The sequence below is a fragment of the Aspergillus saccharolyticus genome (genome assembly GCF_003184585.1).
Source record: "Aspergillus saccharolyticus JOP 1030-1 unplaced genomic scaffold BP01scaffold_59, whole genome shotgun sequence".
In the NCBI taxonomy this organism is placed as follows: Eukaryota; Fungi; Ascomycota; class Eurotiomycetes; order Eurotiales; family Aspergillaceae; genus Aspergillus; species Aspergillus saccharolyticus.
In genome coordinates, this window is record NW_020290669.1 from 24,192 (window position 1) to 43,193 (window position 19,002).

A 19,002-nucleotide genomic window follows, 5' to 3' on the forward strand; every position below is an offset into this window, starting at 1 on the left:
ACAAACACAGCCTTGTCCATCGGATTGCGCAGTTCCAAGACCTGCTTACCCTGGTACGTCCAGGGAAATATACTACCCACATCGCCGACCCTACTGTAGACTTGCTTCCAGATCCTCATCTCGTCCCGCGCATACGCGCACACAATCAGGTCCCACTCCGGCAAAGCCGTTGGTCGCATCTTCGCAAACTGGTTCTTCAGTACGCATTTTCCTGCTTCATCCCAGCCCAGCCCCGAGAGAATCACGGCTTGAAAACACCGGCCCGCACGGGAGACCGTGATCATGCTGGGATTGCTCGCGTCTGTTCCGCGGCTGACTTGCACCCCATAGCCCTCTTCCGCTTCGAACAGCCGCTTCAGTTCATTGACCAACAGAGGGATAGCAGTCATCGTGGAGATACTGTCTTCTTTGGACGTCTGACTTTTGGAATACTGTCTCGGACACCCTGGACTTTCGTCTGCGGTGATGGAAGGATGGCCACCCTGCGTATCCGTACGGGGTAAAGATTCCATTTTCTGACCCTTAAATATCGTTGGAAGAGAGACTCTATTCCTATTCTGGTCTTCCGGTGCCCTACCAAGATAATACATCGCCCTGGTTTACAGGACAAAGCCTTTGGTCTCTTACCTGTCGGTTCCTGGAGGTTCTTGGTGGAGTGTTTGGCTTTTTACGTTTGACCTTTGAATATGGTGGCATCGAACATGGACGCATGACGGGTATGCTTTGTTCCTTGTCACCAACGCATTCACCCGTTTCCTTTGTCTTCAGCTATCAAAAGCAAAGTCTAATGGTTAAGAATCAGTGAAAGTCACGGCTAGCTTTGTGACCAGGGGCAATCAAACAAAAGAATCTTACCTTTCAGCGTGAACAATGAACTTGCCCTGGATACCTACTGTAACACCCCCGTGTTCCATCACATCTGTCTATTGAGGCTAAATTGGCAGCGAGAAAGCATGTCACTCGTTGAAACACAACTAGTACCAGGGTATGACGCCGCGATTGACTATCCCTTGCCTCCTCGAGCGGGGAATGCCTTGTCATTAATGGATGCTGCCCTGTAGTAGGTGGTGTTGCAGCGTGGGAGGTGCAGGAATGGTGGCAATGACCACGATTCGTATATCCTGGAACTCCATATTCACTCTGCCCAGTATTGGTAAGAAGTGCCCTGCCCCAATTGACATATCTTGAGTAAGGAATTGATATCCGAAGATAAAAGATAAAAGATAAGATGCGGAGATGCGGCGCAATTCCGCCCAGTGCCCCGCGGCTTTATTATCCGAGTCGGACCCCCTCCAGAGATCTAGACATTCAGAGCATCGCACTTGATCTTCTGTTCCTCTGCCTCATCCCCCTTGAGATTATATTTCGAGCGTCAACTATGACCCCAGCAGCCACCCTCGATGCCACCCAGCCACCGTGGCAGTCCATGGCAGCAGCCAAGCGCCAGGCCATCTACTCCGCCATTCCCCCCGAATGGCGAATCGAACCGATCCCTTCAGCCGACGATCAGCCCGACGTGACCGACGCGTATATCCATCAATATCTCACCCCCCGCGAGATCGAAATCACCTCGTCTGACGCGGTGACCATTACCGACCACACCACGACGGGCGCATGGAGCGCACTCGAAGTGACCGAGGCTTTCTGCCATCGTGCAGCCCTGGCCCACCAACTGGTCAGCGCAGCATCCATCTCCCTTGACCCTAAACCACCACATCACAAACTAACCACCACAACCAGCACAGACCAACTGCCTCCTCGAGATCTTCTTCGCCGACGCCCTGGCCAGTGCCCGCGAACTCGACGCCTACTACACCGCCCACCGAACGCCCCTGGGTCCCCTGCACGGCCTACCCGTGAGTCTGAAAGACCAATTCCACGTCCGCGGCGTCGACACCACCCTGGGCTACATCGGCTGGATCAACACCCACGAAGGTCAAACCCGCCTCCCCCCGGAGACACGCATCGACGAAAGCGAACTCGTGCGGGAACTGCGCAACCTCGGGGCGGTGCTCTTCTGCAAAACCAGCGTGGCGACCACGCTGATGGCGGGGGAAACCGCCAACAACATCATCGGGTATACGTGGAACCCCCGCGACCGGCGACTGTCGGCGGGGGGGAGTTCGGGCGGGGAAGGGGCCTTGATTGCGATGCGCGGGTCGCCGGCAGGGTTTGGGACGGATATTGGGGGGAGCATCCGCGTGCCCGCCGCCTTGAATGGGATCTACGGGCTGCGGCCCTCGAGCGGACGAATGCCGTACGAGGGCGCGGCGAATACGATGGACGGGCAGAATACGATTCTCTCGGTCGTGGGGCCGATGGCGACCTCGGCGCGGGCGTTGAAGCTGCTCTTTCAAGCGGTGCTGCGGCAGGAGCCGTGGTCGCATGATCCCTTGGTGGTGGCCTTGCCCTGGCGGGAGGAGATGGCGCAGCGAGCCTCGGGAGAAGGACTGAGCTTCGCGATCCTGCAGCATGACGGGATGGTGCGGCCGCATCCTCCGGTGAGACGAGCATTGGCTTTGGTGCGGAAGGGGTTGGAGGATCGGGGTCACCGCGTGAGTGGACCAGTAATGACCTTGCTCTGTACTTGCATTGCATTGCACTCATTGCTGATAACTAGCCTGGTGGAAGGTCATCGAATGGAGCCCGCCCAGTCATGCAACGGCCAAGGACATTGCGGTATGCTCGCTCCACAATGGGGGCTTCATCTTCGCTCCCCCATTTCCTTTGTTGACGAAATGCCAGATGCAAGCGTACCACCTCGACGGCCGCACCGATGTCCAGACCCAGTTCGCCCTATCCGGCGAGGAACAGCGCCCGGAATGCTTCTTGCAGCCCAGTGAGCAGCGAACCGCCACTCAGGTGGCCGCGCTGAATGTCACGAAGCGCAACTATCAGAAGTCGTACATGGCGTACTGGAACTCGACGGCCAAACTCACCGGGACGGGACGACCGGTCGACGCGGTGATTTGTCCGACCTGTCCCTACGTGGCCGTGAAACCCGGACGCTTCCAGCACTCCTACACGGAGTTTGTCAATGTGCTGGACTATCCCAGTGCGGTCGTACCGGTGACTCGGGCAGACAGGACGCTGGACGCGAAGGGGAGTGCAGATGGCTTCGTGAGTGAATTGGATAAACAGATTCAAGCAGAGTGTAAGTCTCGGGCAGGGAAATCCGGGCCACCCTCACTAACGATGGTAGATGATTGCAATGTCAGTCACGGTGCGCCAGTTGGGCTACAAGTCATCGGCCGGCGGTTGGAGGAAGAGAAGGTTTTGGCATTAGTCGAGTATATCAGTCGACTGGTGAACGAGATAACCCAGAGCACATAGCCATAGCGAACAATATTCTAGAAGGTTTGTATTCGTCGTTAGACTATTGTCCTTTCTACAAACTTGGTAGCCTCTAGCCTGCTTCTAGGTCGACAATACAAGTTTTATATTAATCCCGTGGTAGCGGCCACCGGGAGGAGTGCCGATTCCATCTTGCACAAGGTCGCGCGCACTGGCGACCGTCAAGCTCTCACAGGCCGGAGCAACCGTGAGAAGAGCACATGATGATCTTGCAGCACTACTCCGCATCTTCCCCCTCTGCATCCCCCGTGGCTACCGCAGCAGATCCCTCGCCACCCTTCAGCCACCGGCTGCGAACCACATAGAATCCTGCCCCCAGGGCCCAAACCACAATCAGGATGACCGCCTGGAACGGTGCAAAGACCGCTCCGCGCGTCACCACAAATCCGCTGACCAGCGCAAAGACCACCGGAATGCCGATCCAGGGCTTGTACGGCCGCTCAAGAGTGGGCTCTCGGAAGCGGAGCAGAATCGCGCCGACTACGGTCAGGAAGAAGAACGAGTACTCCCCCAGACCATTGAAGGTCAGCAGGGCACGGAAGTTGCCAAACAGGATATAGAAGATGGGCAGAATGGTGGATAGAACTATAGCGTTGATGGGCGCATCGGAGCCGACTGTCAGGTTCGAGTCGGAAGATGGTTGTCCGAGCTGCCCAATGACTCCAAGGATCTGAGGCAGCCAGTTTCTGTTGGCGGCGGCCACAACCATGCGTCCAGCGACGAAGGAGTTGCCCAGCAGAGACCCGGCGACGACGAGGCAAATCAGGAACGCTGCAATTATGCCCGCCGCTGGGCCGAGAAGATGCGTGATGGCAGTCTGCTAGCATGAGCTGTGCAACTATCGGGGTGGGTGAGGGGCAAGACATACTACAGCGACACTGTCCGTCGTGGAAACTACATCCCATGGGAGAAGGATATAATAAGCTGCATTGGCGGCAATAAAACAGAGAATGATGATGGGAACCGCGGAGTTGATGGCCAAGGGTAGCTGGCGTGCTGGTGCCGACATTTCAGCGCTGATGTAAATGGCCTGCAACTGTCAATGAGCGGTCTTCCCCAGTAGATCATGTCCAGAAACCAGGAAGCCAACTGTACCTTGTCCCATCCCGAATAAGCCCAGAGCGCACCGTACAAGGCGGTTGAGTAGTAACCGAGCATTTCCCATCCAGCCACCTCATGCCAGTCAATCACGGTGCCATCCGGGGTGACTGTGTTGCGATAGCCGAACCAGGATTTCTGAAACCAATCTGGAGACCCATTGACACTATCAACCCGGACCAAATGAGCGACGACAACGCCCAGTCCTGCCAAGACCACCGCAGCGATCGTGACAAACTTCGTGCTCACGAAGAACCCATTGAGTCGTGTACTGGTCTTCGTACTAATCGAGTTTGCTACACTCACGACCACCAGAATCAGAATCGATAGTAGCTTGTGAGATAGTGCAGCAGCTTGATCGGTCACCCCGGCAGCTGAGTAGATGCTCTCAACGAAGACAATGCTGAGAATGGCCAGGGTCGCCGGCATAACGGCGATGATCCAGGTCCAGGCGGCCAGGAAGCCGCAGAGATCGCCGAATATATACTGCAAATATGGCTGCACACCACCTAGGGCTTTCGTCAGGTACAGCTGATAGCATGACTTCCTGTATACAAACGGGTTGATACCTTCACCAGGAATGGCAGTGCCCAGCTCGGCCATGGTCGTTGCGCCGGTCCAGGCTAGGATTCCCCCCACCAGCCATACCACGAGTGCGACGCCGGGCGAAGGCACATTGGTGTCAATCGAGCCGGGAGACGTGAAGATTCCGCTTCCAATCACAATGCTGATAATGATGCCGAAAGCTTCGATGGTGCCGAGATTGCGCATGAAGGCACCAGGTCGATGCTCGTCCGCTTCCGGGTGGTCTTGTGTACTGATGGCCGCATAATCTCTCTCGGTCTGCTGCGCGAGTAACGGTTGAGTGACTCCATCTAGAGCATCGCTGGCGGGAGACATCGCTGCAAGGATTGCGCGGTGGGTGGAGAGAGTATGATAAGCAGGCAAGCAAATAACTAGAAGAGAGACACTCTGACGCGATCACGCCATCCACTGCGCGGATGGGTTGGTGCTGTCGGCTTCCCCGCACTCGAATTCACAGGCAAGTTCTTTTCCTCGCAATTCAAGCAAGAACCAAAGCCACAGCACGGACAGACTGGCCGATGATGCTTCTCGAGCTCTCCGAAGGTGTTTGTAGTATGCTCTGGACTGGACGTGGAGAGGCTGGGCGAAGAGTGGTGGACATGTGACATGTGACATGTGACTCCCCGCCGTATCGGCCCCAGATCAGTCACATGACTCGCAGCTGCCTGATCGCTATTGCCTGAGGCAGAAGGTATAGTAGGTACCTTACCGGGCGGCCCAAGTCGGATCGAGAACAGGCCAATGCGGATGGATCAAATAGAAATTTCAAAGCCATTGGGATCACTCGAATTACCATTATTCTAACTCTAACAAAAAGTCTAGATCATTCGCTTCCGTGACGCTGAAGACTACGAATCAATACAGAAATGACATCGGGCTAGCAGCTCCGCGAGAGACATTGCGGTACTCGTGGACAGCATGATGAGTTCTCACACCCTTGACTATCTCATCGTCGGATCCAGGGTCAGGGGGGGCAAACTCCCCATCGGCAATGGGTCGGATGTAGTAATGGTGACTGTCTTCGACCATCCCCACATGCCAACGATCCTGCAGTTGTCGACCCGATGGGCCGCCTCCGCAGGCACCTTGGAGCCGTGCCGTGGGGGGGCTATTGATAGCCAAGGCGAACAGACTCGAGGACTCGGTGAAGTCGTTGAGAAGATGGCCACGGACCTCGACCATGAAAAATGCCATGAAGAGCACACTGGTGAGAAATGCCAGGACAAGGATCACGTAGAAGCTCTTCTGCCAGTCCACCACGTGACCTGAAGCATAGCCGGAGGATTGCAGAGTGGCGTTGAAGGCTTGTTGCACAGGCGAAGACAGAATCTGGTCGGTATAGTTCCAGAACGGGACATAGGGAGCATCTTGACTACTGATCATCAGCGTGACGCTGGTCAAGACCGCCATGGCCTCCGCAATGGAGGGCAGGTTGGGGTTGAGAGAAGCGGTGTGGCTGCTGTTATCGTAGGCAGGAGTCATCTGGGTTAAGAGTCGTTCGATGCTGGCATCTTCGCCGGCGATTCCAGCCCCCAGACTGACGGCATCTAGCCACAGCCACCCGACGCTCTTCCAGTTAATGTCATAATTGTCCTCCACAACACCCGGAACGCGACGGCTGTACTGCAGCTTGTCGGTTGGATCCTCGCAGCGAGTGCTGAGCGCCGCCCCGCTGGAGTCAACCTGGTATTCGGCAGAGCATAATCCGGACTGTTTGGCTTTCAATGCGCACAGGACGAAGGCAGGATTATGGCCGGCAGGAGTAGTACCTAGCAGATAAAGCGCAGATGAATTCTCCACTTTGGCATCGAAGATCGTGTTGAATTCGGTGGGATAGATGGGAAACACAGGTGAAGGGTGGTCTGTGCCTGGCCCAAATCCGAAAATGTCGTCCACCACGGTATGATTCGTGCTCTGGTCATAGGCTGGGGCCTCTGTGTACCACGTTGAGGAATTGAATGGTTTGTGGTTTGGCCATTCGGTATAGATCATTGGGGCCAGCTCTTCCTTCGACAGCCCCGCACACAAGACATTGATGGCGGGAACAGGTACAGATGCTTGAAGAATATACTTCCCATCCCCAGTGGCATCATTCGGCTGCCGAATGCCATTGACAGGATTGCGTGCCGCATCATATAACCCACCATGAGGAAACGCCGCGGTAACGTTGTTCACCATGCGTTTGTACTTTTGCGAGGTCGCGACCATGTCGGTAACCTCAATCCAACTTCCAGTGACTGTGGTGTTATCATACAACGACCCGTGTGGCTTCAGCCGTGTCTTGAGTGAGGTCGAGGTTGCATTCTTGGCCTGCGCCAGCCCACTCCATTCCTGCATGTACTGCTCGAAGTCATGATATGCCCGGCCGACAATCTCCATCGACACGCAGGTCTCGTTACGGCCGGCGGAAGGATCGACGGTCACCGTGATCGGAGTCTCGCATCGAGCTTCGAGGTAAGTGGGGTTTGCAAACGAGGCAGAGACATTGCCGTAGAGCAGTCGGTCGTACACGGGGCCCATAGCTTCCTTTGGGGACACTAGCAGGTCGGTAGTGATTCATTAGCCAGCAGAACCAACAGATGGGCGAGAACGGGCAGAAACTCGTGAAGTCCTTACCTAATGCTTCGGCAGCAGTCGTGTAGAGTATCGAAACCAGAGTAGCAATCAAAGCGATAGCGCCCAAGAGGGTGCCTCCCGAATAGCGCAGATTTTCCCATTGCATGAACAAGGACCCCGGCTGAGTGATCCACATCCGCAGGCTCATGTCCGAGATGCTGATGCCCCGCGACCCTCGACGCAGGGCTCTGCGACTGAGTAATTGACCCACAAAGGCTACACTGACTGTCACATAGGCCAGCTCGATGGTCTTCGCAAAGAATGCACTAAGCAAGGTGGCTGACGAGGGTGCCAGCCCTCCGGTATCGCCGACGAGGTTGCCATAGTATGGTTTGAGGCAGGCGATGATGAGGAAGAGACCCGACAGAAGCGTGGTATATGTGGAAAGGACGATGAGAGTCGCGAAAAACCACGAGCAACAGGATTCGATGACAGGCTCATGCGAGGGACAGTTCATCAGCTGATAGAGATCCTGTGCATCCAGCTCACTCCTTGTTGTGTCACGTCGCAGTGAAGGAGAGTCAAGGTTTGAGTTGGAGGTGGAACTGGGGACGGGCTTTATTCCCATATCGCCATCATCCTCGGTGGGTGACAGAGTAGGATTGAGCTCAAGGTCGACGTTGTGATGGAATTCGAGCAGGTGATGTTGATCGGTGCTTTCAGAAGCCATCCCTGGCAGAGATGTGCGATGTCGGATTGTTTTGATCTTGGCTCATGCGACCTGTCAGCCGCAACTACTCCGTCGAGGAGGGAAATTAGGTTGGAGGGGGAAGAGTGGTTCTGGAAAGAGTGTGTCAGATTCATCCTCCTGCAGCAGTTTTAGTATTGGGGGCGATGAGCGATGGGCGATGGGGGGAAGACCCCATCAGCCATCAGCCATAGCCATCAGCCATCAGCCATCAGCCCAAAGCGCAATTTCAGGAAATGGAGGGAATCCCTGCGGCGGTGCAAGAATAGTGAATGAGATTGGTCCAACACATGGGTTGCAGTGAATTAGTGAATTAGTGTTGTGAGAGCGCAGGGGGAATCAGGAACCAGACCAGGGATCCAAGAGCTCGATCGGTCGATGAGAGAGAAAGCGGTGGAGAACCAGAGCGGGGAGATCCCGTGATCTGCTCTCGGACCCTTTCGCCGAATTGCCTCATTGGGCAGTGGCTGCATTGTGTGTGTGAGGCTAGAAGTGGTTGGTGCTCTGTGGTATCCATCTCCCACAGCTCCATATCCCAGGACATGGAGCTGCACTAGCTTTGCAGTCTTTGGAGAGCTCTTTCTGATATGGGTTCCGAATGTGGCTGGTAGTACGTAGCAAAAATATATGTCAGTTTCAGTCGTTGTTCATGGGCTCTGACAGCCGCTCTTGCCCTCAGGCTTCCTCTGAAGCATTTATTGAGGTGGAATGGTATTACTAATTGATTAACCGAGCGAGTTTAGCCGTGACAGCCTTTACTTCACCAGAAGTGGTTAAGCCACATTAACAGACTATGTTGGCAGTTAGAGTGCGTTGTCTATTCTTGGCGCCGGCTAAGTTGAGTGGGGTGTAGGGCTGCCGACAGGACTATGGAGTAACTAGAAAGCAACATCCTTACCTTCCATGCTGTCAAGCATATGCCACACCCAACATAGCCATTCCTTTCTTCATATCTCTACAAACCTCACAGTCCACTCGCATTGATGTCAGATATTCTACACAAAAAGGGAAATATTGTCGGTTCCCTCGGCCCCCACGACCAGGGGGCGAAGGGGTAGGTACAGATATATGTCCTTCATCCCCGCCGCAGACCCCCGACCCGGACGAATTCCAGTCTGCCATGCCAATAAGTCGCATGCAATCAATGGAGCAGTCCGACTTATTGGTCAAGCAGTTCTTAACGGTCCTGCATTTGAGGATAGCCCAGTTGCAGCCGCCAAGATGAAGGATTCCGTTATTGTCAAATGGCCCCCAGTTTCCCGCTTCTCAGCGTCTTGGACGGTCATCTATAGAGCCAAGTGCAAATAACAATGCGCTGCACAACTCAACCAGCGGGAAGAAAGGGGTAAGAGGATCGTGCGGCAAGAAGACTTATAAACTCATTTTGTGATGCTCGAGATGAGCATATTGACTCCTCCCATCAACACAATACACTTGGGATCAGAATCCTTCAACGCAACATGAAATTCCCAACCATCTTGGTTGCTCTTGCCATCACCACAACGGTAGACCCAGCCACCACTACCACATCACCCATGCTGACCCAAAGCCAGGCCCTGGTGACCAGCCGAGTACCAGAGGGCTACACCGTCGTGCCCATGACCTACAGAGGCGTCATCACCGACGGCGGCGAAGAAGTTGAGCTGTCCGGTACCATTGAAGACGTGCACCAGCAGATCAAACGTCTCAACCTGGACTTCAACCTCACCCAGTCCGTGGAAGCCCGCGAGGCGGATGCAGAGGTCCACCGGTTCCTCCAGAAACGGAACAAGGTCAGTGGTCGTCTGCTCATAATCCACCTTTCTCGCCTGATGGATACAATTCAGAGCAACCTGCTGTGCAACATCGAGGGCGATCACTCGGAGACTGCCAACTACGATTGGATCACCCAGGGGATTCAGTACCTGCTCGCCTTGGACGGTGTCTGTAAAGTGGGAGCCGGCCCGAGTACCTGCGCTCGGATCAGCTGCTCCTATGACTCTGGGATTTACCTTTGCAATGATGTGAGTTTCCCTGTCCTATCTGGGTGGTCCATCTGGATCCACCAACAACAGAACTAACAAGCACAGAATGCCTGGGAGATTGAGCCTAAGTGCTCGTACCTGGCAACCTACGCTGAGGACATCATGACGCAATGTTATGATGGGATGTACATCAATGGACAGGAGTTTGATACGGATAATTACAATATCATCGTGGCTGGAGAGCTCTGTTAAGTAGGCCTTGAGCGACGAGTGGTGGGGCATTTGGCGGGTTGACTGAAGGATGTCCGATGGTGGATACTTCGTTTGTCGTTAAGCATGAACTGTATTCTAAGTCCTCAATTCCCATGTTGAGACTGCACGTTAACGTATTATAGCATACGTCACGCATTTCACGAGAGGGTATACCTAAAAGTTAACAGGAAAGATGAGAGTTACGCAAGATATATGGCTAGAGACTGTGTCATTGAATACAAAACTGCTGTGACTAGGAAAGAGATAAATGCCAGAAAAATCCCTCACCCTAGAGGGTCATCGTCGGCTCCATCGCCTGAAAACCAAGCATTCACTCACCACTGCTCCTTGATGACCTTCACGAAGATGTAAGCAATCTGGCGCGCATCGCGGTACATATGGAAGACTCGCTTACCGGCGATTTGAATAGGTTCATGGACACCAACCCCCACCGATTCATAGAACCGACACCACTTACCAATCCCGAGCACGCCAAAAACCGTCCGGGGTCCCTCCTGCGCAGGGAGATCCCGCAGACAGCGGTTCATCTCGATGTGCAGATCTGCCTCACGCATCCAGCGGTCCAAATCATCGGCCTCGGACGGGAAAACCCCCAACTCCACACTCAAGAAGTCAGTCTGCACCCAGTTCGAGAGCACATTGAGGCGGAGGTTGATGGCTCCGTGATACCGGTTCGAGTTGTTGGCGGCAACCTGGTAGCCGTTGGCGGTGTTGGGTCCCGGAAATAAGTCGTCCAGTAAAGTCAACCAGCACGATGACATGCGGAGGGCATTCACCCGATCATCGGGGGTCAAGTTCGCCGCACGGCTCACCATATCTGTGGCCTCATCCATCTCGTCGGACCACATATCGGGGATGATTTCTATGGGGCCTAGTACCACCCGGCCTGGCGCAGGCTGAGCCTCTGGTGGCGTCTCAGATTGCGGTTCATGCTTCACTGGGGGAGTCTCAGATTGCGGTTCGGACTTCATCCTTGAGGGAGTCTCAGATTGTGGTTCATACTTCACTGAGGGAGTCTCTGGTTGAGATTCAACCTTAATGTCTGGAGAAGCCCCAGGTTGCGGTGCAACTTGCTCCTCTGGTGGTGTCTCAGGCTGCGGTGCAACTTGACCCTTTTTCTGAGGTCCAGCTTGAATTTCCGCCTGAAATTCAGGCTGCGCCCCAAGCTCCGCCAGACGGATCCGGGAAGACATGGATCTGGTTTGAACCATTGTGCTTATCTGATCGTGATTGGGATGAAGTTGCGTGAGATGTGGTATGGAGCTCGGTGGAGTAATGCGGAGCACGTGTGCTGTCCTGTTTTATGGTAGTTAGAAGAGAATACGAAAGTTCAGCAAAGGCTTCCGAAAGTATTTCTACTTCCTGACTACCGTTTTCTTCGCTAGTGCTCTGACCTTAGGACTGTTGACGTTCTCCGTTTACAGGAGGGAGACCTCATTGGTAGAAGGGAGACGCCGGCAGAGCTGTATACGTTTCGACTATCACTAAAGGAACTGCAAGGAAGACCCTTCTCATGCAAAGTATGCATCGGAGAGCAAAGTCTCAGGGCAAGTTCCAGTAGAGGAGATTAACTGAAGTAATCCCGGAACATTCCGCCTCAAGTAGTCCCTCAGAGAGCTTCGTCAAGCCGGATTCGCCTGTTGAAAGCTTGTTAGAGAGCTCATAATGTGGGGTGCTTGATTACCTAGGGCCGCTGTGGCATAGAACAATGATTTGGGTGCCATATTCCGAATGCAGAGGGGAGGGCAAACTTGCGCAAAAGTGCACCAGAAGTCATAAAATAAAGCGATGCGACCGAGCACTTTTTGCACTGCTGGCTTCGGGCTGCCTGCTATATAACGGAGCATATTACTGAGAATTAGTCGACTTGGATTATCTCGCTGTGAGGGCTGTTCCCCCCGAGGGAAAAACCGAGCACTATGAGACCCTCTGAAACACAAACACTCGAGTTTAAGATCAGGTACTAAATAGGATACCGTCATCCAGAACTAGGACATCCTGTGGCCTCAGGAGTTTTGAGGTTGGAGCACGATCGTCAGGGGAAGTGCGTTCAACTCGGTATCCCTCCCAGAAAGGTCCTCCAAGTCAATTGCGCGGCATTTGAATCGAGCCCAAGCGTGGCAGTCACTTGGAGAACTATGCATTTGATGCTAGATGTAAACAAGCAAAGTCGCAGCAGCAAATAATCATTATCATTCATTATATCTATGTACCTACATACTCGTTACTCGTCAATCGCCCAAGTGAACTACAACCAACCACCCTTGCATCCAACGACACATCAATTCCACCGTCATCAGCATGTGTAGCGCACCCACCAGCCTGTTTCCTCATTCTGGGCCATGAATACAGCGTCGCGATGCTCGAGGGTCAAGTGGAACTGCATTGTTTCCTTGCAATCGGTAGTTCCGACCAGGGCTTCGTGGGGCCCGGGGGTGTCGGGCCAAAAGGAGAATTCAGCAGCCCCGATGCGAGTGATGTTGCCAGGGGCGATTAGCTCGAGAACGCGCACCAAGGCATTGGACCCCGCAGTGAAGTTGCGACGAGCAGGGATCGTCCATCCAAGAGTGCATTGGCGGGCCTCAGTAGGCAGGGTGAAGGTCATGAGTTGGTCCCATTGTGTAGTGGCAGACCGGGAGAGATTCAAATCGGGGGTCGAGATCGCAGGCGCAGCGGGATCCAGGGGGAAAATAATCTCCATCTGCGGCTGAAAGACTTGATGAGTCACCGAAGGAGTACATTTCTCTTCGTCTGTTTGTTCTGCTTCTTCTTCTTCTCCCTCTGTGCTATGATTGTGATGGAAGTGATTGTTGTTGTTGTTGTCGGGACAACCGGCTTCCAGGGCGCAAGGATCGACCGAACAACAGCCCCGAAAATGGTTCAAGTAACAGGCATAAAAGGTCGTCCCAGCACCACATTGCGTATCATCCCGTAGAGTCAAGGATTGCGAATGGGTTTGGTCGACTGTCGGCAGAGCGACCGACATGGAGAGCATTGCCGCACTGGCAAGGAGGGCCTGTCGGAAGAACATTCTTGGAAGCGGTAATCGAGCGTGGAGTGTGCCAAAGAAAGATGAAGGAGTGGGAAGGAGGAGCTGATTGGAATGAGAAGATCTCGATTTGGAATGCAAGAGATCGCTTTATATATCTATTGGAATTCTCCCTCTTCGCACCGTTGCAGGAGGTGGATGCAAGGTGTGCCCCCCATCCCTGCAAAGACCCTGGATGGGAGGAGAGATCATCCAGTCCAGTCCTGGAGATCCTCATCTGCTGGAGCCTTGCCAAGGTGACAATTGGATTTACTCCGTATGGTCACATCGCTACCTTGTCTCGCAGCATGGAAGTGCTATGATCTCATCTCCGAGACATCTCCTCAATTGCCAACCGGACGGATGATCAACGCCGACTGCCGCGATGCATCTGCCCTTCTCCGAAGACTCCTTTGGCGATTGCTCAGGTGGGATTGACTGATTTCCACTCAACAACGGGGTCTTCGTGAACAGTCCGACTTGTTGTGATACTAGATATTGCAGAGATGCAACCTCCATTGCGACAGGATAAGCCGGTTGATGATCAGGGTTCAATCAATATACAAGTCAAATAGACGGAATTCCACCTGGCGTGATTCAAAGCTAGTAGTCTATGGCTGGGCCGGTTCATCAGCAAAAGCGTCACCAAACCCCACAGATAATTGCTGAAGCAATCTCTTAGCACAAGAGAGATTGCACCGAAAATTACGAGGCCAATTAGTGTTGACAGGGCGAGGTCCTTTTACAAAAGGATCTCACTCCTTGTTTCCTTCGTTTCCAGACGATGGTCAGCCTAAGGGATGGTGATGCTATCCCTCGACCTCCACAGGGATTCACCCATGGCTTCACGTGTTCGGTAGCGATCCGATGAATGCCCTGGTATCCCTATTTATTTAATGTAAGCTTAATGGGCGTTCCTGGCCCCATCACCCCCAGCGTCGTGTTTTGCTTGCTTTCGTCCCTGGATCCTTCGCCCTCAAATAGATCGATCGTCTTGGCACCTCGTGTCATGCAGCTATAGATATAGCTCGCTTTCAACCAGCTCCATACGAGTAACTGCCGTCGGTTCCCCATAATCAGGGTCCCACCATGAAATTGAAAGGATCGAACTCGGCTAGTTTTGTCTGTTGTCGCATGATGGTGCGGAAGTGCAGATCGGAATTTTGACCCGGTGGGCCGGTCATTGACCCCTCAATCGGCAGATTGAGACTAGTATTTCACCATCCATTGCTTGGAGCCTCTCTTGAGAATTGTGAGATACGCTCTTTTGTGTCTTCGCTGGTGCCACTGTCGGAAGGCGAGCACAAGTCAGGTGCTGCAGAAATAAGCCGGCTGTGGAACCGGACCCTAATCGGCAACGGTTGATAAATGTTGGTAAGTGCTCAACTTCACTTCAGACTCTGGGGGTCCGGTTTGAGACCAACTCGCTCCGAGCTCCAATACGTTGATAACCTCATGGTAGGCTGTGTGCTTTACACCATCCAGAGCACTACGAAGCCACAGGGGGCAGTAGGACACCCTTTCGCGCTCATAAATACTGCCAATGTCCAGCGATGCACATCCATCACTATCGACTCTGACTTCCACCAAAAGACGATTAATCATATCCCTTCGCATTCCTCCCACCAGTTCCGGAATGGCCATTCAAAGCACGCTCAGTCTGGCGCTTCTGGGACTATTTCCCTCAGCGACGGCCCAGAGAGTAGACGGCTCCAAGTACAACTCACCCACTGGTGGCCCTCCAGCCAGCTACTTTGCCGCGGCCTCATCTATCCCAGTTGCTGTCATTCAGTCCGCCGCCGCTAAGGCAAGCAGTGTGCCCTCGCTGGCCACGTATCCTATCAATACAGACAAAAACTCTCCTAAATCGACCATCCACGATGACTGGGTCAAATTCCGCAGAGTACGCGCTTGAGAGCTCAGATTAATATAGGGAAGCTAACCAACTTAGGGAGCGGCTCTCAGCTGGGTTGCCGACATGGACGTAGACTGCGACGGAATTGACTATAAGTGCGCGGTCAGGCCATTCCAGAAGCTCTGTGAGAACGAGAACGATAGTGCGCTGACGAGATGGTAGGGCAACGGTGACGGCCAGCCGCAGACCAACTGGGGAGCGCTGGCTGCCTACGAGGTCCCTTTTATTGTCATTCCTGACACGTTTCTGGCGGCCAACCCCGACCTGCTTCCTGGCAACAATGTCGCTGCGGTGATCTGGTACGCGGTGTATGAGCCCTGAGCAGCCGCCTACTAACCCTTACAGTCATGGCAAGATGTACTATGGCATCCTGGGAGATTCTAACGGCGACGACCCGGAACTCACGGGGGAAGCATCCTGGCTGATAGCCCGGACCTGCTTCCCTGACGAAGGCTTGAACGGCGCGAAGGGCCACGTTGCCGCCGATGTGACTTGTGCGTTTTCTCCCTTCAACGAGCGATCGAGCAGTACTTAAGTACAATGTCCGTCAGACATCGTCTTCACCGGCAAGAACGCCGTCCTCTCTAGCCGTGCCCTGGGCAAGCATTACCTCACCAACTTCACCACTCTACGGACCAGGGGCGACAAGCTTGCGGGTGCCCTGGCCTCACATCTGGGACTCCCTGGTGAGACTGCTCGTCCAAGAGTCACTTCCTCGCCAGTGGCAACTACGGAAACCAAGACTGCCTCGGCCACGGAGGATGCGGCGAGTCCCCCGAATTACGAGGCTTGCTCGTGGGCTGATCAGGATGAAGGTGAGTGTGCGATCCTGGCAGGTGCTATCCGGACTGACAGCTTAGGGGCCACTTGTTCCTCGGATGATGATTGCTCTGATGATGGGGTCTGCGATGATGGGGGCTGCAGTGCGGCTTAGCGGGGGTCGTGGATTGCCCGAGGATCAGCTGGGAAGATCAAGGAAAAGCATGTCAAATTAGGAATGTTTCGTCCAAGTTCACTTCATTTGCATGTATTGGAGTCTCTTCTGTGCTACTTCTTTCCTGTTTGTTCATGGATTGCACCCTGTGCCGTAAACATAAATCGATTCACTCACCCAATCCCATCCAAGACAACCTGCTTTCGCCCATTACTCAGAGCATCTTCCGCATCTTCCCAATCCCTATCCCCATCCTCATCCTCCACCACATGCCAATTCCTCACCACCGCCGTACCATCCAGCACCGTCTTCCACACCTCCAGCTCACAGGACCCGGGGGCCAAGATATAGCACCGCGACTTTGGCACCGCGGGCACCTCATTCCGAATCTCGAAGGTATCCCGCAACCCTTTTGTCTGAAAGTCATCCGTAACCGGCCGCATCCCGGACGGAATATCCAGATGAAAAGTTGGCGCGTCGGAAGATCTCCAGGGAAGCCAGGGGCTGATAGGCGGGCACCTCACGCCCTGCCTGATAGACGCGGGTGAAACTGAAGTTGCCCAGCTGACGGGTCATGCCCTTGACGCCCTCGAATGACTATCCGCCATGTGGAGTCGGTCGCAGGCGGGGCATAAGTAAAGTAGATTGGATCTTAGCGCAGGGTTTCAGCCAAGGCAGCACAGCCTTGACGCGGTCGATGAGTCTAGAGTAAGCCCTAACTCCCTGACTGCAGGCCCCATCCGGACCTCCGCCGGCGTATGAGATCTTATCGACAGAGGTCCGATTGGCGACTGACCTGCAGCTTGGACCGAATTGATAGTGGACCGTGATCGCCATGAGGAGCTTAACGCCTCAGGCTAGTTGTAGCTGGATCTTACTGACATCAACCCCGTCCATTGGCACCCAGTGCTGCCTGCGCACCATTCCTGCGTTCACACCCGCACTGTTAATAAGCTAGATAGAACTCAAGCCATCCTTGTTCCTGAACAATCTGGTTTACAATTGTGCATTCCTTGGTCGCTTTGAGGTTTGTTTCGTCCACTAAGCTCACCACGTGCTCGAAGGACTATGCATGTTCAGCATGAGCCTCAGTCATGAAGTTCGCTTATATGGAAGAACCTTGCCATAGTATCTCCGAATGCGAACAAAATGGGTCATCTTTGTAGTGCGATGCATACCACGCTATACTCATGATAGCAGTCTGTTCTGTATCCCCCAGAAGCTATTCTGTAATGTGCCATAATACGACGCCAAGTTCCGAGCCAGCCAGCGTGCTCCAAAGCTTGAGAGGTTAATTTTCACTCACACCATGGTATGTCTAGCTCGAATCTTGGATTCAGCTGTTAGTTGGGTATAGCCTCCTGGAAATGATATCCGGCCCATCGCCACCCCTCGTCAGTCTGATGTCAACACCAGACAGACCATTCATTACCTTATAAAGCGTGCACAAGCAATTCTACCCCCAACCACAATCGAGATGCAACTCCACATTGAGACCCCTGCACACCACGATGGCAACTGTGCACCATTCTCTGTCAAGCCTGGGGCCCCTCCACGCGGCGCAAGCACCCACCAGCCTTCCCACAGCCCCCATCGTCGAACGGATCCGCATCATCGTCCATGACCCACACGACCACGAAGCCCCCGCCATCCTGCACCAACCGCGCATCTACAACGCCCGGGAAGTCGACGGTGCCGCCGTGATCCTCATCAGCGGGGCCGGGGGCGGAGTCAGTGGTCCCTCCGGTGAGAAATCCATCACTCATCACCCATCACCCCCTATCCCCCCATCTCTCTACTCAAACTGTAAGCCTCGCTCAGGAATATACCCCTCCCTCGCCGACAAACTCTCCCTGCGCCTCGCCATCCCAGTACTCCGCTTAGACTATCGCGAACCCGCGCGCACGAAATACTGCACGGCAGACGTACTCGCCGCAATGGACCACCTGGCGCAGCAGTACCGATCCACGCGATTCGTGATCGTCGGCTGGTCGTTCGGCGGCAGTCCGTGTTTTACCGTGGCCGCCAAAGAGCCCGAGCGCGTGGTGGGCATTGCGACCGTCGCCTCGCAGACGGCCATGACCTCGGGGATCTCGAAACTCAGTCCGCGCCCGCTGTTGCTACTGCATGGGACGGGGGATACGGTGCTCTCGGTGCGGTGCTCGACTGCCTTGTATGGACAGTATGGCAGTGAGGGGAGTCGAGAGCTGAAGACCTTTCCGGGGGATGACCACGGACTGAGCCAGAATGCGGAGGAGGCGGAGCGGTTGTTATTCCGGTTCGCAACGCGGACCTTGCGGTTTAATGAGGATGCAGAGAAGGGAGGAGGTCACAGTTGGGCTGGTGGGTGGAATGAGAGAAGACAGGCGATGCAGGAGGGGCGGGATTTGGAAAATGGGGAAGCCGTGAACTATTAGATCAAGTATCGGATGTCTATGCGATTTTCTTAAGAGTATGATAGAACATATGGTATAGGCCTGAGTGGTAAAGATTTGACGTGATTCTAGTTGATCTTAGGGTATGAAGTCTGCTCAATATCAGCCCAAA

The 19,002-nt window shown here is 54.1% G+C and overlaps 9 protein-coding genes across 9 annotated transcripts; 4 read left to right on the forward strand and 5 right to left on the reverse strand.

Moving 5' to 3' along the window:
- The first annotated feature begins 859 nt into the window (after positions 1-859).
- gmdA (putative general amidase GmdA) lies at positions 860-3,452 on the forward strand. The gene is made up of 4 exons (XM_025570965.1): positions 860-1,153; positions 1,217-1,675; positions 1,746-2,555; positions 2,632-3,452. The coding sequence occupies exons 2-4, from the start codon at positions 1,229-1,231 to the stop codon at positions 3,331-3,333; spliced, it is 1,959 nt and encodes a 652-aa protein (XP_025426771.1). The 5' UTR covers positions 860-1,153; positions 1,217-1,228; the 3' UTR covers positions 3,334-3,452.
- Positions 3,271-5,619, reverse strand: BP01DRAFT_350500 (amino acid transporter). Its single transcript, XM_025573796.1, has 4 exons — positions 5,022-5,619; positions 4,450-4,961; positions 4,223-4,384; positions 3,271-4,171 (listed from the first exon to the last, which is right to left on the reverse strand). The coding sequence occupies exons 1-4, from the start codon at positions 5,350-5,352 to the stop codon at positions 3,572-3,574; spliced, it is 1,605 nt and encodes a 534-aa protein (XP_025426772.1). The 5' UTR covers positions 5,353-5,619; the 3' UTR covers positions 3,271-3,571.
- A 273-nt stretch (positions 5,620-5,892) lies between these two features.
- On the reverse strand, positions 5,893-8,110 carry BP01DRAFT_307375 (uncharacterized protein; the record flags this gene model as incomplete). The annotated part of the gene is made up of 2 exons (XM_025572292.1): positions 5,893-7,574; positions 7,654-8,110. The coding sequence occupies 2 exons, from the start codon at positions 8,108-8,110 to the stop codon at positions 5,893-5,895; spliced, it is 2,139 nt and encodes a 712-aa protein (XP_025426773.1).
- Positions 8,111-9,893: 1,783 nt separating this feature from the next.
- Positions 9,894-10,594, forward strand: BP01DRAFT_192925 (uncharacterized protein). Its single transcript, XM_025570966.1, has 3 exons — positions 9,894-10,113; positions 10,168-10,344; positions 10,411-10,594. The coding sequence occupies exons 1-3, from the start codon at positions 9,940-9,942 to the stop codon at positions 10,555-10,557; spliced, it is 498 nt and encodes a 165-aa protein (XP_025426774.1). The 5' UTR covers positions 9,894-9,939; the 3' UTR covers positions 10,558-10,594.
- A 298-nt stretch (positions 10,595-10,892) lies between these two features.
- Positions 10,893-12,174, reverse strand: BP01DRAFT_408855 (uncharacterized protein; the record flags this gene model as incomplete). The annotated part of the gene is made up of 2 exons (XM_025578833.1): positions 11,973-12,174; positions 10,893-11,874 (listed from the first exon to the last, which is right to left on the reverse strand). The coding sequence occupies exons 1-2, from the start codon at positions 12,104-12,106 to the stop codon at positions 10,893-10,895; spliced, it is 1,116 nt and encodes a 371-aa protein (XP_025426775.1). The 5' UTR covers positions 12,107-12,174.
- A 602-nt stretch (positions 12,175-12,776) lies between these two features.
- Positions 12,777-13,672, reverse strand: BP01DRAFT_360940 (uncharacterized protein). The gene has a single exon (XM_025576020.1). The coding sequence runs from the start codon at positions 13,277-13,279 to the stop codon at positions 12,875-12,877; it is 405 nt and encodes a 134-aa protein (XP_025426776.1). The 5' UTR covers positions 13,280-13,672; the 3' UTR covers positions 12,777-12,874.
- Positions 13,673-15,242: 1,570 nt separating this feature from the next.
- Positions 15,243-16,409, forward strand: BP01DRAFT_329099 (glycoside hydrolase family 75 protein; the record flags this gene model as incomplete). The annotated part of the gene is made up of 6 exons (XM_025572974.1): positions 15,243-15,509; positions 15,558-15,623; positions 15,684-15,820; positions 15,867-16,015; positions 16,073-16,336; positions 16,382-16,409. Coding segments are annotated over 6 exons (909 nt in total), but the record flags the coding sequence as incomplete, so codon positions are not given.
- Positions 16,410-16,628: 219 nt separating this feature from the next.
- On the reverse strand, positions 16,629-17,292 carry BP01DRAFT_387000 (uncharacterized protein; the record flags this gene model as incomplete). Its single annotated transcript, XM_025577706.1, has 3 exons — positions 16,629-16,864; positions 16,890-17,052; positions 17,137-17,292. The coding sequence occupies 3 exons, from the start codon at positions 17,290-17,292 to the stop codon at positions 16,629-16,631; spliced, it is 555 nt and encodes a 184-aa protein (XP_025426778.1).
- Positions 17,293-17,966: 674 nt separating this feature from the next.
- Positions 17,967-18,996, forward strand: BP01DRAFT_408871 (uncharacterized protein; the record flags this gene model as incomplete). Its single annotated transcript, XM_025578834.1, has 2 exons — positions 17,967-18,201; positions 18,277-18,996. The coding sequence occupies 2 exons, from the start codon at positions 17,967-17,969 to the stop codon at positions 18,870-18,872; spliced, it is 831 nt and encodes a 276-aa protein (XP_025426779.1). The 3' UTR covers positions 18,873-18,996.
- Between the last annotated feature and the right edge of the window lie 6 nt (positions 18,997-19,002).